At 38.8% G+C, this 17,776-nt stretch overlaps 1 protein-coding gene across 3 annotated transcripts in view; it reads right to left on the bottom strand.

The window, feature by feature from the left end:
- Positions 1-17,776, bottom strand: part of PCGF5 (polycomb group ring finger 5) — a 62,984-nt gene that overhangs the window by 43,369 nt on the left and 1,839 nt on the right. For all 3 annotated transcript variants that reach the window (XM_003783695.3, XM_023509520.1, XM_023509519.1), the window contains exon 2: positions 17,103-17,400. In XM_003783695.3, the coding sequence (XP_003783743.1) occupies positions 17,103-17,214 (112 nt within the window). In that variant the 5' untranslated portion in view covers positions 17,215-17,400. The remainder of the gene's footprint in view (positions 1-17,102; positions 17,401-17,776) is intronic.

Here is a 17,776-nt window from a genome sequence, read left to right as displayed (position 1 = left end):
TTTACTTTAAGAAATCTTGTGCATTTGCATAAAATAAGTTTTTCTCATTTAAAGAGGTAAAACTGAGAAAGGTAAAAACTAGGTCTTTTGGTAAAAATTTATTTGAATGCAACCTAAGTAGTTCTTACTAAAATCTGAAAGCTTTCAACACGTTTGGGTTACTTGCATTGCCAGCGTGCTTCTGGGACCAACTGGGAGCTACAGCGGCTTCCCAGCCTTTGCACAGTGTAATGACTCTGTGCTCACACAATCCCATAGAGCACAGGTACCAATAATGGTGTCTAGTTGGTACAAAGGCTTGAGAGATAAAATGGAAGAACAATTAAGAAACTGACCCAGATAATTAAAATTTTAAACACAAATTCCAAACAAAGATAATGGAAATCTGATTTGTAGATTTTTGGCCACAAGTCTATAGGGCCCTCATTTCCACCAACTGATACTAACTGATCTCTGTGGGCTCCAGGGAATCATGATCTGTGAGCAGCAAGTCATTACACTGTGCACAGACAGGAATGCCACTGTCGCTCCCAGGTTGTTACAGACGCACCCTGGCAAGGTAGGTAATCCAAACATTTTTAGCAAAAGAAGCAAATGTAGACCTCTCTTCATCTTCTACCTAAGTTTCTATTACCTGTTATGCCAACTGTCTTTCGCCCACACCTTAGGCATTTTTACAGCATCCGAACCATAAAATTTTGATCTAATTTCCTATCCCTATATCCCACTCTCCATTTTATTACCCTGTACAATATGAAATTTTAACGTGATATAGACTGGATCCCCCACTTCTCTTTTACATGTGCATTTCAAGATACTTCAAGCCCCCTCCTCATGACCCCCACTGTCTAAAAGTAGTAAAAGTTTGTCTACATGATTGGTCAAAAATAAACACAAGGACTCCTACAATTGAGATTAGGTCTGAACATTCAAACATCACAGATAATGACCAATGCAACAATGATCTGGGAAGAACTCTACCAGATACCAAATTTTAAAACTGTTTAGTACATATAGAAAATAACAGCATTTCCTTTTCCTTTATTTATTCATTGATTCAATAGGCATTTACTGAAAGCTAGGCATTATACTAGGAGTTGGGGCCATAGGTGTCAACAAAACAAAGTCCACATTCTTATGAAGCTTATATTCTATTTAGGAAGGCAAACAAATCATTTTAGTCAGTAATAAGTGATATCTTTATCCCTCAACACCCAAAATAAGGTCGAGGCAGAATGCTGGGGCTGGCAGCTCCGTTACTAACAGTTTTCAGGGTAGGACTCCCTCAGAAGGTAACACCCAAGCAGGCTTCTGTTGGATGAATACACTTGAACTCCATATTACCCACCTCTTTTCACTATTACACACTGCTATTAGGACACACTGCCCTCACTACAATTCTCCCCAAATTTGGGTAATAACAGTATCAGAAAACCAGTTCTTAAAAAAGTTTAAATATAGGGCGGCGTCTATGGCTCAAAGGAGTAAGGTGCCGGCCCTATATGCTGGAGGCGGTAGGTTCAAACCCAGCCCTGGCCAAAAACGCAAAAAAAAAAAAAAAAAAAAAGTTTAGATATGAAAAGTTAGCCCAGGGTGGGCAGCACCTGTGGCTCAGTGAGTAGGCTGCTGGCCCCATATACCAAGAATGGCAGGTTCAAACCCGGCCCTGGCCAAATTGCAACAAAAAATAGCTGGGTGTTTTGGCGGGTGCCTGTAGTCCCAGCTACTCTGGAGGCTAAGCCAAGAGAATTGCCTAAGTCCAGGAGCTGGAGGTTGCTGTGAGCTGGGACACCACGGCACTCTACTGAGGCAACAAAGTGAGACTCTGTCTCTAAAAAAAAAAAAAAAAGTTAGCCTAGGGCAACCATTTAGAACTGAATACCCTCTCTGCCCCTCAAATTTCTTGTCCCCAAAAGGGTTTCTAAATGTCATCAAAAGTCAAAATAATGACTGGGAAGAGAGGGCTGCCTTGCTAAGCCAAGTTGAAACGGAGGACAGGGAAGATGAATTCCCTTAGAAGAACGCTGGTATTTGCTCTTTTCCCGGGAATGCTAGTTAAGTCTCTGAAATTTAGGACAGAGGCAAAAAAGGACAGATAAGTAACAAGAATAAAGGAATTTTACAAAGCCTAATCCTGATCTGCTTTGATCCTTGTGGTTCAAAACGTTTGCCATACTCAATGTTCAGCAATCGCTGTTCTTCTACTAGCCCTAACCAAATACAACGCAGGTGACTTGCCCAGAGCAAGTCCTCACCAGGCTTAGCCAACAGATGAAGAGTAGGACCCTAACCTTTGGGTCAAAGACACTAACCTAGATCGCTGATGAAAGAGATGTAAAGCTCAAGCATCCAAAGGTACACACAGTTTTAAGACTATGGCTAAGCTAACTGCTTAAGGCCAAAGCAACAGCACTACCATGAACACTGACAGGGAATACTAATCTATATTCTAGATCTAGACTGCCCAATACAGCAGCCACCAGCCACATGTGGCTTCTGAGCACTTGAAATATGTCTAGTTCAAGTTGAGATGTGCTGTATGAAATACACACTAGATTTCACAGACTTAAAAATAGTATCAATAACATTAATTACATGTTGAAATTACAATATTCAGATATTGGGTTAAATATATTATTAAATTTAGTTCACTTCTTTTTTAATGCAACTACTAGAAAAATTTTAAATTACATGTGGCTCACATTTTATTTCTACTGAGGAGTGTTGCCCTAAATAGAGACAGAATCCTTCAAGAAGACAATTCATTTTTCACACCAACATTTAAAGATATCATATCTTACTCTACTCTTGTAGAAGAAAAGATTTCAACAGGCCAGGGCACTTGTCTAGTCTGGTGAATAACAGCAGAAAGGCTTAAGTTCAGGTTTTCTGCTATGAATTTTCAAAATTTTTTTCCCAGAGGCTAAGACCCAAAACTGTTTTTCATTAAATTTTTTATTTTTATTTTTATTTTTATTTTTTTTCATTAAATTTTTTAGATAGTTCTGGAAAAAGAAAAATTTAAAATGTTGAACAACATAAACTCTAGCATTTTCTTCTTAGTTTAAATGATTTAGTGGCTGCTGTCATCACTGTTATCATCATTAGCACTTAAAGATTTAAGTACCAGGCATTGTCCTAAACATATACATATATCCAACATACATGTATGCATCCGTGCTCATCAACACAGACTTACTAATTTCATCCTCAATACAACCCTATCAATCAGGTAGCAGTATCAGACCTCTTACAGATGAAGGAATAGCATAGAGAATCCGGAATGCTGCCTAAAAACATGAAGCCAGTTAAGTGGGTAAAGTCAGAATTTGGATCCACTTTCTAAACCAATGCATGTCAATGAGGTACATTTTCTTCAATTTTTATTTCTACAGATCTACAATAGATAGAAAAATGTCTTACCTCTTAATATTGGGAGCCTTCAATATGTCTACTTGTAGAATTAGATCTCCTTTTAAACTGTATGTTTTGCATGAAATAGCCCTTTTAGATTGCTTATTTGTTAAAAAAAAAAAAACTCTAGAAAATCTATCTCCCATATGGCTTTTAAAAAATATTAAATAAAGCACAACCTTATATAAATTAGAACATGAGGAACTATAGGCCAGAAGTTTAGAGAAACTGAGAAAAGCAAAATGAAGATTTAATTTCCCTTGAAAAACTTCTTACAACTACAAAACTGACCTTTGATTCTTAGTTTATAATTTGAAGTCTGTAGTAGTGTAAAACACATTTTAAAAATATCTTAAGGATTTAATACCAAACTCTCTAACTGCTTGATTGCTGTATACTGCTTAACTCAATTGGTCTAAGAATGATGTTTAAAAGGTCCTGGTCTGTGGTGAAGACTATGTATGGAGACCAGCTAGAGCAGGGGTCCTCAAACTTTTTAAACAGGGGGCCAGTTCACTGTCCCTCACACCGTTGGAGGGCCGGACTGCGGGCTCCGGGACGAGTCAGCTGCTAAGCAGGACAGGCAGTGGCAGCAAAAACACCCGGCGGGCCGGATAAATGTCCTAGGCGGGCTGCATGTGGCCCGCGGGCTGTAGTTTGAGGACGCCTGAGCTAGAGTCTTCATTCTCATTAGCTACTCTTATAGCTGTAGCTATAAGAAACACCTGGATCAGGCAGGTGTTAAGCTCACCAAAGACATCCCCAGCTGGAAAATAACAAGTGCTAACATATACTGAGCACTAATCAAATATTAGGCTCAGGACTTTGTATGGATAATAGTTACAGCTGTTACTATCCCCCTTTGGCAAAGAAGGCAGGCAGTGCTGGAAAGTCAGAGCAGGCTGCTGCAGCCACCCAGCTGTGCAGCAGACAGCATCCATCCCTGGGCCCTGCAGTTCCACGTCTAAAATCTGAATCACTATGAAAAGCATCTTAGAATGAATAACATCTGATCTCTGGCGGCAAGATTTCATATCTTTAATTGATCTTTATATTTAGCTTGTCACAAACAGCATTAAACTTTTACCTGAAGTTAACTACTTTTACAATTTCTTAGCTTTAAACTAGGCTATTGTACAAATTAGTAAAGTCATTATGTCAGATAAAGCAGTGGTTCTCAAATTTAAGCGGGTGTCACAACAAATAATGTGATTTCTAAAAGAATTCTAATTTCTAAAAGACTCACAGGCTCCATCCTGGACACATCAGAAGACCTGAGAGAGAAGCAACAGGACGCTGGCTCTGCAAAGCCCTCTCACAGACACAGCCAAAAGATGACTGGGAACCACTGGCCAAACAGAAGCCAGGAGCTGGTCGCAAAAACCTTACACTAGGACGTCCGCCAGAGGTCCCATTCCAGGATTTGGTTCTCTGCTTAACCATTGTCAGAGTTCCTTTATTACCACCATTAAGAAATCACTGTCACAGAACAAAACTAATCAAAAGCCTATGTCACTAATGTCTACTCACCCCATAATGCAGACCTACATAAGACCCTGAGGTCGGGCAGCACAACTGAGAGTTGTTCTGGATAACCTTGAGGCTGAGTGCCTGGATCTGAAGCACAGTTCTGCCGTTAGGCAAATTACCTACTTTGTGCCTCTGTATACAAGGGAAGTAATAAAGGTGCCTATTTCACAGGATTCTTGCGAGGATTAAATGAGCTAGTATATATAATGCTTACTGGTTTACGATGTCTGGTAACCTGTACATATTCACTAAATATGAGCTACTACTATAAATTACCCCACTAAAGGAGCATAACATCCCAACCAGGAGAACTGGGACCAGAATGACTAGCTTGATACATGCACCAACCTTGAATAACAGATGATCTTGCGAACGGAAACTGAAATGTCTCTATCATTATTGGTATTAATTCCCTGTAGCCATTTCTGTCCTAGGGATAGTCTTGCAACTCTAGCATGTTTAAGACACATTGTTTCACCTGAATGAGAACTGCTTATCTTTGTGTTGTGGATAGAACACCTCTAGAACACTCCGTCTTTGGAGGTAGGGGCTGTATCCAAGACTAACCAACATTTCTCCATTTATGCATTAATTCCTTAACCTTATGTTAGTACAATTCCAGTACAGCCCCAGTGGTCTTGAAGCTGGCTTGTTCTATCTCCTCTCAATTACTCTGCATACACTCCTCTGATGCACGATGACATGCTGATTTCATTGTTGAAACTACTAAAGAGCTATCCTACTTCCCATTTTCAAGTTCTTGGACGTATCTACACAAAAGGAACAAGGTCATTTGTTGCTGTCATATGGGATGTATGGTCGGCTCATTTCCCTTCTGTATCACAGAGAGCAAGCCTCCCAGCTTCGAAGGTACAAAGATATCTACACAAATTCCTACTTTTAAGAAATCAAAGTCTTGGGAGGTGCCTGTGGCTCAGTGAGTAGGGCGTCAGCCCCATATACCGAGGGTGGCAGGTTCAAACCCGGCCCTGGCCAAAGTGCAACAAAAAAAGATAGCCGGGTGTTGTGGCAGGTGCCTGTACTCCCAAATACTTGGGAGGCTGAGGCAAGAGATTTGCCTAAGCCCAAGAGCTGGAAGTTGCTGTGAGCCGTGATGCTACAGCACTCTACAGAGGGTGACAAAGTGAAATTCTGTCTCTAAAAAAGAAAGAAAGGAAAGTCTTTTCTCTCATGTCTTTAGTGTAGCCCTTCACTAGTAATGCTCAACTGATATGGTTTTATCTGTCAACTTAGATGCATGTTTTTTTCCTCCTTTTTTAAGCACTTCACAATCTCTATGTGCATTTCTTGGTAACACTCATTTTATGAACTTTCTTTGGTCTGGTAAGCTTTTATTATCTGCTAATAGTTTATTAGTGAACTATGGTCATGTTCAAAGAGAGGAGGCATCAGATTCCTGGTTTTGGTAGGTGTTCTTATCTGAGACACAATAATTTTTTGAAAAATTTCCAGAATAGCAGTAATTTGCTTCCATGAGATAGTACCTCCTTGCTTTATGTAAGAAACTAATGAACATTTTTGTTTCTCTTATATTGTTATATGTGGCACATTTCATTCAAAGGCCTGAGTTGCAGTACCATGGAGAAAAGGACAGCATTAGCATCTAATGAGTAGAACACTTTATTATTTCTGATTTATTTATTTATTGTTAAGACAAAAGAATAGTCAGCAAAGCAGAACTTGCTGAGCAGTATCAGGACAGAGTCTGGGGATTTAAGCATGGTCTGGAGATCTCAGACTGAGCAGGCAAGGAGACTTGAAAGGTCTAGGAAGACAAGAAAGGCTCCCCCGCTTCGGTAGGCTGGCTCATGGAGTCAGGTGGGACTTCCAGATTAAGGTAGAGTCTGGTAGTTCGCAAACTGCTGCAATGCCCCAATTCTCCTCCCTGCCAATATGAATCCCATAATCAATCAAGACTCTCATTTGCACGCACACATCCTTGACAGATCTGCTCTTTTCTACTTCAGTTCCCTTGCCTCTCTCTTCTCTGGCCATACTTGCTCAGCTGAACTATCAACCCCGGCTAAGTCCAACTTTCTCTGTCTTCTGTTTCTACGAGAGCACAGGTTTGCACTGTGGGAGAAAAACACGCAACCATGCTAGCTGGTCTCTCACCTTCAAGTCATGACCATGAACCTCAAGTGGATCCTTCCTCTGCTGTCACACTCAATGCCCCAAGTCCATTATGCTTCTTGCCAGCACTTCATACCTTCTCCTCTCTCCTCAAGCCCCCAACATATCTTCCTCCAGCCTCACTCTCCACTGAGGACCTCACTTTCTATTTTACTGGAAATGAAAGGAAAAAATAACTGAAACAAAGAGAACTTGCACCGTCACACCTACCTCACCTCCTGGCATGTTCCCAGAACTTTCATGTACCTATCTGAAGCCAGCCTCTGCCCTGTGCAGATCTCACCATGACCTAAGAACACTTCTTCCCTTTCACTTACACCATCTTTTGGTGTCTACTGAAGATATTCAAAAAGCCCCTCCAGTCCTGTTGACTCTCCCTCCCTTGTGAGCTCTTTGACCTCTTCTGTACTAAAACGCCTTCGAAGAGCTACCTGTGCTCTCTCCGATTATTCTCTTCCCATTCGTTCCTCATCCCTTCTCTGAAAATTAAAAAATTTCTATCCTCTCTCACTTATCTAGACTTTTGTTCTTACCACTCCACTAACTGCTCTTGAAAAGGTGACCATGACCTATACATTGCTACATCTAATGGTATGTTCTTAGTCTCATCTTACTCAGTATGTCTGACTCCGCTGATCTGTCCACCTTGACACCATTGTGTTCACTTTGCTTCCCAGGATCCCTCTCTGTCTTCCTCCAATCTCGCTGACTCTTCCTTTTCTTCCTGATGGATTAATGCTGCACTGCCCCAGGGCTCAGTCCTTGGTCCCCTTCTCTGTGTACACTCACTCCCTTCATGCTTTCATTAAATATGATTTGTATGCTAATAATCTCCAGACTCACAAGTCCAACTCCCAACTGGTTATCTCCATTTGGATCCCTCGTAGCTTACGTTCAATTTCTAAAACATAACCTCCCAATCTTTCCCCCAAGCTGTTCCTCTATCATTTGACAACATCTTTATTTTCCTAGGTTTTCAGGCCAATAATCTGGATGATGCCCTTGACTTTTTTTAATGACCTTTTTTTAATACAATTCATTAGGAAGTATGGACTAAGACCCTGACCACATTTGTACTCTCCTAATATTTTGAGATTAAAAAAAAATGAATATGACCACTTTTACCACCACCACCCTGATGTAAGCCATCACCATCTCTTGCCTGAATTATTACAGAAGCCTCCTAAAAATTCTACTTTCAATATAGTAGTCTGATTGATTCTTTTGAATATAGATCAGAGAATTTCTCTACTCAAAATCCTGCTTGAAATGAGTCTTCATTTCTCTCAGAGTAAAAGCCCAAATCCTCCAAATGGCTGTAAGAATTACTTACTACACATGGTGCCTGTGTCCCAGGGCCGCCCCCGTCACCCCTCTGAACTTTTTACTGCTGTCCAGCCACACTGGCCTCCTGGTCATTTCTCAAGGTGGCCGGCCCACCCCCTGCCTTAGAGCCTTTGACCTTGCTCTTTCCTCTCCCTAAAATTCTCCCCCTCACATACCTGACTGGATAACTCCTGTACCACAAGGCTGCATTCAAATATCATTTTCTTAATGAGGCTGATTCTGAACACAGGTTTATTTAACTTATAACACCTCACTGATGCCCAGTTCTCTTTATGCAGCTTGACTGTGCCTTTGTCTATAGCATTTATTGTCTTCTAATAGGATATGAACTACAATTTACTTGTTGCTATAATGTTGCCTGATGTGTCCCAAGAGCATATTTACTGGAAGAGATTGGAATCTCAGTAAATATTAATGAAAGAAATGAGGACATAAGAGTTAGAAATACCAACGGGAGCCCATGAGGCCTACAAGTGTACTATTACAGTCTGGTCAGAAAGCAGCCTACATTTCCAACTAAAGCAAGGGAAGAGATTTTAGAGTTTAGTAATGTTTTGACAATTAAAATAATTTAATTCAGTACAAACTAAAAATCTAAACTTGATTGTTTTCTGTTAATTGAGTAAAGGAATGTCAGGGGTTGAATATTCTGAAAAAATACAGCTTTGTTCATTGGTTTTAAATTGTCTGATACAATGTAACAGTCTGATAGAAAAACAAGTATGTATAAAACATCAGTAGTTATGAATGGTCTTGAAAGTAGCCAAATGAAAATCATCTTGTGTCTTTTCTACAAGGTTAGACTACATTTGTTTATATCACCTGCACTGAACCTTTGTGCTACCCTTAAACTTACCTGTGACCATGATTTCTAGCCCTGAATATGTTTGTGTTTTATGTTACATACTGTTATTAGCTCCAGTTCACTCTGACCTAGATGTAATTTATTCTCAGAATTCCATATGGAATGTTTCATTTTTAAAACTTCTGTTATCTCTTAAGTTTTTTCAGTTAGTGCCCACTAATAGTGCTCGCTTGGCTGTTTAAACATTCCTCGCTACCTAATGTAGTTTCAAAAGCTAAAAGAACATACATTTAATATAATTCTTCCTTGACATTAAAACACATACTAAGATGTGACATCAAGACTGTTTAATACCTATAATTATTCTTACATAAAGTCAGCAAATGAGCATTACAATCACTTTCATGAATGAAATGATTAACCTCTGCCCAAATTCTGTTTGAAACATGTAACATCAGCATACCAATGGCCTCCTTTTTAGTACAACTTAAACAATTATATGTGCACTTGTTGAAACTATAATTTCTATTGGGCAGCGTCTGTGGCTCAAAGGAGTAGGGTGCCGGCCCCATATACCAGAAGTATATATATCAAAAGATATATACATATTTTTTTTAATTTTTGATTTTTATTCTAAAAACAGTTTTATCCTAAACAAATTTTATAAAGAATACATTATTGGAAAGTTCAATTTATACCTTTTTTCTTCATACTAGGTACATTAAACTATACAGTCAAGAAAACAGTTTGAAAAGGTTATGTATTTTTAATTAACATGTTGCTTACAGAGATTTTCTAAAATAAAGCTAAGAAGAAAACAAAATTGGAAAAAATGTCATAGCGTATTATGCAGATGTCCCTGAATCAGATGTCTAGGACTCAGCCTAGACCTAGCATTTATTGGCTGTGTTACTTAATCTTTTTCATTCTTATCTTTGTGAAAAAAATTTGGAATTGTATCTGAAATGTTATTTCCCTTAAACCTTTTCATAGCTTGCTTCTTCCCATTATTTGAGTCTCTGCTCCAATGGCAACTCCCAGGAAAGACTTGTTTCATTTTTCCTCATAACATTTGTTATAAACAGCACCTGAAATTACATTCTTTACCTATTATCTGTCACTCCTATGAGAACACGAATTCTAGCAGGGCACAGACTATGGCTGTCATGTTTACTGTTGTGTTGCCAGTGGTTACAATAATGACTGGAGCACGTAGGTGCTAATAAATTTCTGTTGGTGATTAAACAGGGTCGCCTAACTAGAAAGGATCTTGCTTAAATAAAACAATGAATGTAGAGCTCATAACCCCCCCATATTACAAACATTCAGTAAACAATAGCTACTATTTTAATAGTTTATTAGCATTTAATTATTATATGATTAAAAGTATACACTTCTTGGTTTAAGAGATGCTAATATTATAAATATCTGGTCCACAGCAGTTCTTCTCAAATCTTAATGTACCACAGAGTCACCTGAAGGGCTTGTTATTACATATTTTTGGCCTTCTCCCCAGAGACTCTGATTTAGGAGGACTACAGTGAAGCCCACGAATCTGCTCTTCTAATGAGCTCCCAGGTGATGCTGCCGGGGGAGGCAGCTCGTTCAGAGATGGCACTTTGAGAGGCCCGCATATGCAGCATAAGCTTTTTAAACACTGAATAACAAAGTACAAGTTTTCTTTCTGTGCCTGAAGTACTGGTGTGTTTATGATACTTGTTCAAAAACAATAAATGGCTGGTAGTACTTAAATTTTGCCATTTTATAATTTACTCCTTCATTCTTACATATCACCACACAGAATCAACAAGTCTCTTGTCACATCAATGGTATTTAATTATCAATTAATCCTTCTTTGTGTAAGTTAAAAAAATAAGTACAACAATGTTGTTTTTGCAAAAAGTTCATTCTTAGGTAAGGGATTACTGACATCACCTCTGAGAGAGCACAGAGAAGAAAGCTTTCCTTTCCTGTACCACCCAGGTCTTTGTCTATAAACATCTTTTCTCCTGAGGAAAGAATCAACCTATACAACCACTAAAAAATATATTCCAAGCAGCTTCAAGAAGTTTCTTAGGCCCCTTGTGCAAAGAGAGAGAGAGAGAGAGCACATCCTTCAACCCCCCATCCAGTCTCTCCCCTTCCCCACTTAATACCCACAAGATACCTACGCAGATTCTAGAATGCAGTTCTTCTAAATTCGTAATTCCTAACCAATATTGCCTACACACCTTTTAAGTTACCCATCACTACATTTTAATCTTTCAATTATGTTGACAATAGTCAACATATCAGTGATGCATTTATTCAATTAAGCTTTTATTTAGCACTCACACATGGGACACTAAGGAGACACTCCATTCCAATCTGATGTGGCAGCAGGTGGGTGGCACATCTTAGAAGGGATGAGTTTTAAAGGATGGGCAACTAACTGCTTGCTGGACACAGAGCAAATATTCATTCCAAGCAAACAGCTGCACCAAGTACTTACATATGTGTGTTAGGCAGTGGAAAAAGAAGAGGTAGGCAGAAACCAGTCACAGCTAAGGAGCTTTAACTTATTCTGAGGGCAACAGGGTGCCTTTAGGAAATTTTGGGATAGGCTGAACAGTGACAGTGATAAAGTAAGTAAATTGTTTTTAATTACTGCCACTCTGATACAAGTTAAGAATGGACTACAATGGCTTTGGTGAGAAGTAATGAGGGCCAAAATTGGCCTCATTAGTAAACAGAGGGATAGAATTGAAGGGACAGATTAGAGAAATATTAAAGAGAGACCAGATAAGACTTTGTTATAGTTTTGTTAGTAGGGCAGAGAGTCCAGTGTGGAGCGTATTTCTTGTTTGGACAACTAAATGTTAGCATCCCGTTCATTACTTTTTAGACATACAGGCAGTCCCTGAGTTACAAACATCCAACTTCCACTTACAAACAAAAGCTGTTATAAGTCCCCAAGTTACAAACATTCAAAGGATGTATGAATTACACTTACAAATGGTGGTTAAGAACAAACCTACAAAACCTATCGTACTTGTAACCCAGGATTGACTGGATTGAGTCCCCGGTGGCTTCAAGACATTCAAATGGACATCCAGTAAGATTCTGTAGCTGAGAAGAAAAGTGTAAGCCAGAAGGAAAGAAAAAGATACATCTAAATATGTATGTTGATTTAGTATGGCTTGGGTGGCACCTGTGGCTCAGTGAGTAGGGTGCTTGACCCATATACTGAGGGTGGCAGGTTCAAACTTGGCCCCAGCCCAACTGTAACAACAAAAAAATTTCTTATGGCTTGTAAGTTTGCTTAATAGAGTATAATTTCAAATCCATCTTATTTATCACTCTACCCCAGTGGCTAACAAAGTGCCTGACATGTAATTATTTAAATATATAATTCCATAATTATTTGTTAGCACATTTATTTCCTTACATTAGGTTATTAAAATGATCTCAGATACATGTTAACCATGATTAATGTGGATTTAGTTAATCTAGCATTAAGTGATCATTTAAAGCTAAAACTCAATTTGTGTTTGAAAACCTTAACTCATTTTAAAATTTTATCTACTTATCCAATGTCCTTGGCCTACTGAAGTGGTATTAGTAAATAAAATGAGAGCCTAAAGATACTGCTTTTATGATCCCTCCTCCTTTTTCTTTTGAGATAGAGTCTCACTTTGTTGCCCTCAGTAGAGTGCTGTGACATCATAGCTCACAGCAACCTCAAACTCTTGGGCTCAAATAATCCTCTTGCCTCAGCCTCCTTAATAGCTGGAACTACAGGCATCTGCCAGAACACACAGCTATGTTTAGAGATGGGGTCTTGCTCAGGCTCAAGGCTGGTCTTGAAATCCTGAGCTCCAGAGATCTACACAGCTTGGACTCAGAGTGCTAGATTACAGGCATGAGCCACTGTGCCTGGCCTCCCCCACCACCGCCTTTTTTTTGCATCTCCTTCTAGGAGACTAAGACAGAGGCTGCTCTACCATCTCTGCTTCCCCCTTCCTTTTAACAGGCTCAGCTTTAGGGTCTTTCCTTCTACATCTACAGGACAGTGAAGCAGTGTTGGCTCCAGAATTCTCTATGGGAAAATAGAGTAGCAACAACCTATCTGGTTTGAGGAAGAAAGGCAAAGAGTTAAAATACATTTGCATATAACTTGAAAGAAGACTAAAATAACTTCATATATCTGTATCAAAACAGTAGAGATCCTCACGATCCCCACCTCCTATCCAGATGCAGCCCTCTGCGCTTCTTAAGCTACACCCAAGGGCTACCGTTGGAGAAGGCCTAGAACCTACAGCTTCAGGAATTTCACAGAAACACTCTTAATTCTTCCTTTTGCATGTCTTTCTGGTGCAATATCCTGACACACACCTACTATCATATCATCTCAGTCATATTCATTGCACTTATCAATATTTGAATTTTTTGTGGCATTTTTTAATTTGATTGCCCTTTCTTCACTTGACCACATGGTCCAGAAGGGCAGCTTCCATGTCTGGTTTTGCTCGTCAATAATAAAGCTTTTTATATATGTCACACTTGAATAGTAAGACCAAAATATTTAGATTTTCTTACAAGCTTTCATGAGAACGAGCATTTGCTGATTCTTAACTCCTTCTTTACAGTGCTATAAAATTGTAGTCTTTGTGCAAAGTTATTTTTATCAGATATTCTTTTTATATGCCTACATCAAGATCTAAAACGCCATAGTCACTTAACATTTCTTACTTTCTACCTTTCCCAATTGGCTACTTCTCTTAATTTTATATCCATCCAAAATCACATTGCCACCGGATCTGTCCTTTATATTATACATGAGAAAATCTGGTAGAAGAGATCAAAGACCCAACCACTGGGGTAAGGAATACCGCTTTACAATATTCGTTATGTTGTCATCACAAATAAGGGAATACTATGCAAATCTCAACATAGATTTAAAATTATATATAAAAATCTAAAGATGTATAAGCACACAAAGATTAGTGCTACAGATTCCTGAGATGTCGGGCTGAGGACCTAACCCCATCATTCATTGTATTGCTGTATGCTTTCTGTTAATGATAAAGGCCACATTCATGACTTTTTTTTTTGTAGTTTTTGGCCGGGGCTGGGTTTGAACCCGCCACCTCCGGTATATGGGGCTGGCACCCTACTTTAATCACATTTCTGCCAATCATTCTTTCCCAGTAAATGGGCTTGATGAATGCCAAGGAATCTTTATGCCCAGAAGAGACTTGTGCAGTTAAACTCTCACCCCTTTAGACTTTAAATTGCTGTTGAGAATATAAAAATAACCTTTGCTTATAAATGAATTGTTTATACTTCTATAACTTTTTGTTTTTAACTATAGAAAAGTAACATTTAAATTAAATAACATTTTAATTGGGGTTTCATCATGATCCAAAGGAAATTTTCTTTCAAAAGAACATAATTAAAATTTATTAGAATATAGAGATAGGAGAGTTAGAGAATTTGTACTTTCTTTTCATCATCCAGAGTTGGCAATTTTTGCTGGAGAGATACAAAAATAAAAACAATGCACAAATGTTAGAAGCAGCAAAATAAAACAGACTGTGGACCATATCCACTTTCCATACTTGGAATAATGGAAAATAACTCAATGTAAGGTAAAGTACTCACTCTAGAGAAGCCACACCCTATTGACTTTTCCTCTAAAATATGTCCACAATCCAACTGCCCTTCACTACTTCCATCTCACATCTTATTACCTTGTTGAAGACACTATAATCTTCAAGCTGACCTACAGTGATAGGCTTCTAACTGACTGGCTGTTCTCTGAACCTGCCAAGCGTATTCCCACCTCAAAGCCTGTGTACTTACTTACCTTTCTCTCTACATTGACTGCTCGTCCCATACACGCAGTATCTAGAGCTCAATGCCCTCCAGGACGCTGTTGAAATGTCATCATATCAAAGAAGCTGACCTTTTCAAGCTATATAAAATAACCCCATCTTGTCTATCCATAATCTTGCTTTCTCTTCACAGCATTTATCACTAACAGCGCATGTATTTACTAGTTTCCTTACTAGAATGTAATGCCCTACTTCTTGAGCATGGATTTTTAACTATCCTGTGCTCTGCTGTATTCTCTGTGCCCCAGAACAGTGTCTGATATATAGTAAGTATTCAGTAAACATTTGTTCAGTGAATAGGTAATTATTAACTGTTTAGGTTAAATGACACAGGCAATGGCAAATAAAGAATACAAGACAGCTCCCAGTTAATTGCTAATTGAATCCCTAAAGAGTTCACATCACCATCACTTGGGGAGCTTTTCCAAAATACACAAGCCTAGACCTTACCACAAGCCCCAACATCTCTCTCCAAGTTGTTTTCTGAGCATATGGATGTTTAAATAGCTTCCCAGGTGATTCTATTTTATTGTGATAAAATAAATGTAACAAAATGTGTCACACTGACCATTTCCAGGAGATTTCATTTTGCACCTGTTTAAAACTACTGTGGCAGTTCATCAGAGTGGAAGAACATGGACTATGAAACGGAACACATGTCCATCACTCAGCTGTGAGACTGCACAAGTTATTTAACTCTCAGTTTCCATACCCATCAAATGAAGATAATCTCTATGCCATCTCTCTCCCCATACATCCACGCTTCAAACTGCTCCAAGGTTATTATAAAGCTAAAATGAAATCAACTATATAAAGATTCTACTTTGGTGCACATAATAGGCATTAAACTAGAATTAACTGAACTGCTTTCATTGAAATAAAAAATGAAATCATACTGGCAAAAACACAAAAAGTATGTGTAATCCTGGCATCAATGACCTCTTCCTTTTTTGATAGGATAGGTGAGAATGAAATTTGTTAGATACAATATTAGAACATTGATTCTTAATCTTAAGATCATACTTCAGAATCACCCAGAGGGCTTGTTAAAACAGATTGCTGGACACACTCCCAGAGTTTCTGATTGTGTCGAGGGTGGGGCCTGATAATCAGCATTTCTAAGGAGTTCCTAGGTGACATTGATGCTGGGAATCACACTGTGGGAATCAGTGAATTAGAGTATGCAAATTCTGGCTCAGTGGCCTGTGGCTCAAGTGACTAAGGCACCAGCCACATACACCTGAACTAGTGGATTCAAATCCAGCCCGGCCCGCCAAACAACACTGATGACTGCAACCAAAAAATAGCCAGGCGCTGTAGTGGGTGCCTGTAGTCCCACCTACTCGGGCGGCACAGACAGGAGAATCACTTCAGCCCAGGAGTTGGAGGTTGCTGTGAGCTGTGATGCCAGGGCATTCTACCCAGGGTGACAGCTTGAGGCTCTGTCTCAAAAAAAAAAAAAAAAAAAAAAGAGTATGCAAATTCTAACAAAACCTCTGGGCAGATTAATTCCTTCAGTATAATTTTTTAAAATAAAAAACCTGAAACAGTTCACTTTTTAAAAAACCATAGTCAATAATATGATTACAATTTTAGAACATTTAATGACCCAATAAAAGTCAACTACTGACAAACAAAAAAAGAAAATGTTATGAGGCAGCTCCTATGGCTCAAAGGAGTAGGGTGCCAGCCCTATATGCTAGAGGTGGCAGGTTCAAACCCAGCCCTGGCCAAAAAATGCAAAAAAAAAAAGAAAAAAGAAAAAAAAAGAAAATGTTATGCCACTGGTAACCCAATGACAAATATTCTGAAAATTAATTCACAGTTAATTCTTAGAATACTCATTTTTTTTTTTACCAGTTAGCTAGACAGAAAACATGACAGTTTTAAAGGAACAAATGTAACATGTAACTTTTTTTTTCTTTTTTTCTGTACATGTAACTTTTGATGGGTAGATAACCTAAAAGAATACTTACAGGTATGAAGGCATTCTGTCACTGTTGTTGGCTTGATCAGATACCCTTTACAGATATAGCAGGTAATATAAGGATTGAAATCTTTCACCAAGTGTTTCCTTTGGGTAGCCATTCGTGGTCTGCTAAGACTGGCTTTAGTAGTTCAGGCAAAGAATGGTACTAAGTAGATGAAAATCTGATCCTAGGAGCTGGTATGGTGCTGTTCCCAAGAGGATGTCCTGAGGCATGAGAACTAACATCCAGATTTATCACGAGATCGCTGATCATTACTCCTTTTGGTGGCTCTGCTTTCCCATATCTGTTACCAAAATTTTAAAAAGATGAAAGAAAAAGGGTGTCAAATTCTATTAACAGGACGTGTTACATGTTCCAAATTGAGTGACTAGGTGAACAAAACGTGGCCTTCATGGTACCACTGACTTGTAAATCCGTACAGTTTAATTCAGAATAATGACAAGTTCCTCCAACTCTGGAGCTTCAACTATCACCTCTATACTAATGACATCCAAAGCTATTAACTCCAGTTTGAGAGCTTCACCTCTTTGGTAATGCATTTTAACTATCTGCTTGACTGTTCTATTAGGAATCCTTGCCAACAAGTCAGAAGATTAAAAACTGAAGTTACTGTCCTCCCTATCAAAATGTTCCATTCTGCACCCTACATCCAGTTAGTA

The sequence above is a fragment of the Otolemur garnettii genome, unplaced genomic scaffold (genome assembly GCF_000181295.1).
Source record: "Otolemur garnettii isolate 467f Iridium unplaced genomic scaffold, OtoGar3 scaffold00008, whole genome shotgun sequence".
Taxonomy (NCBI): Eukaryota; Metazoa; Chordata; class Mammalia; order Primates; family Galagidae; genus Otolemur; species Otolemur garnettii.
This window is presented reverse-complemented; position numbering and strand designations above follow the sequence as displayed.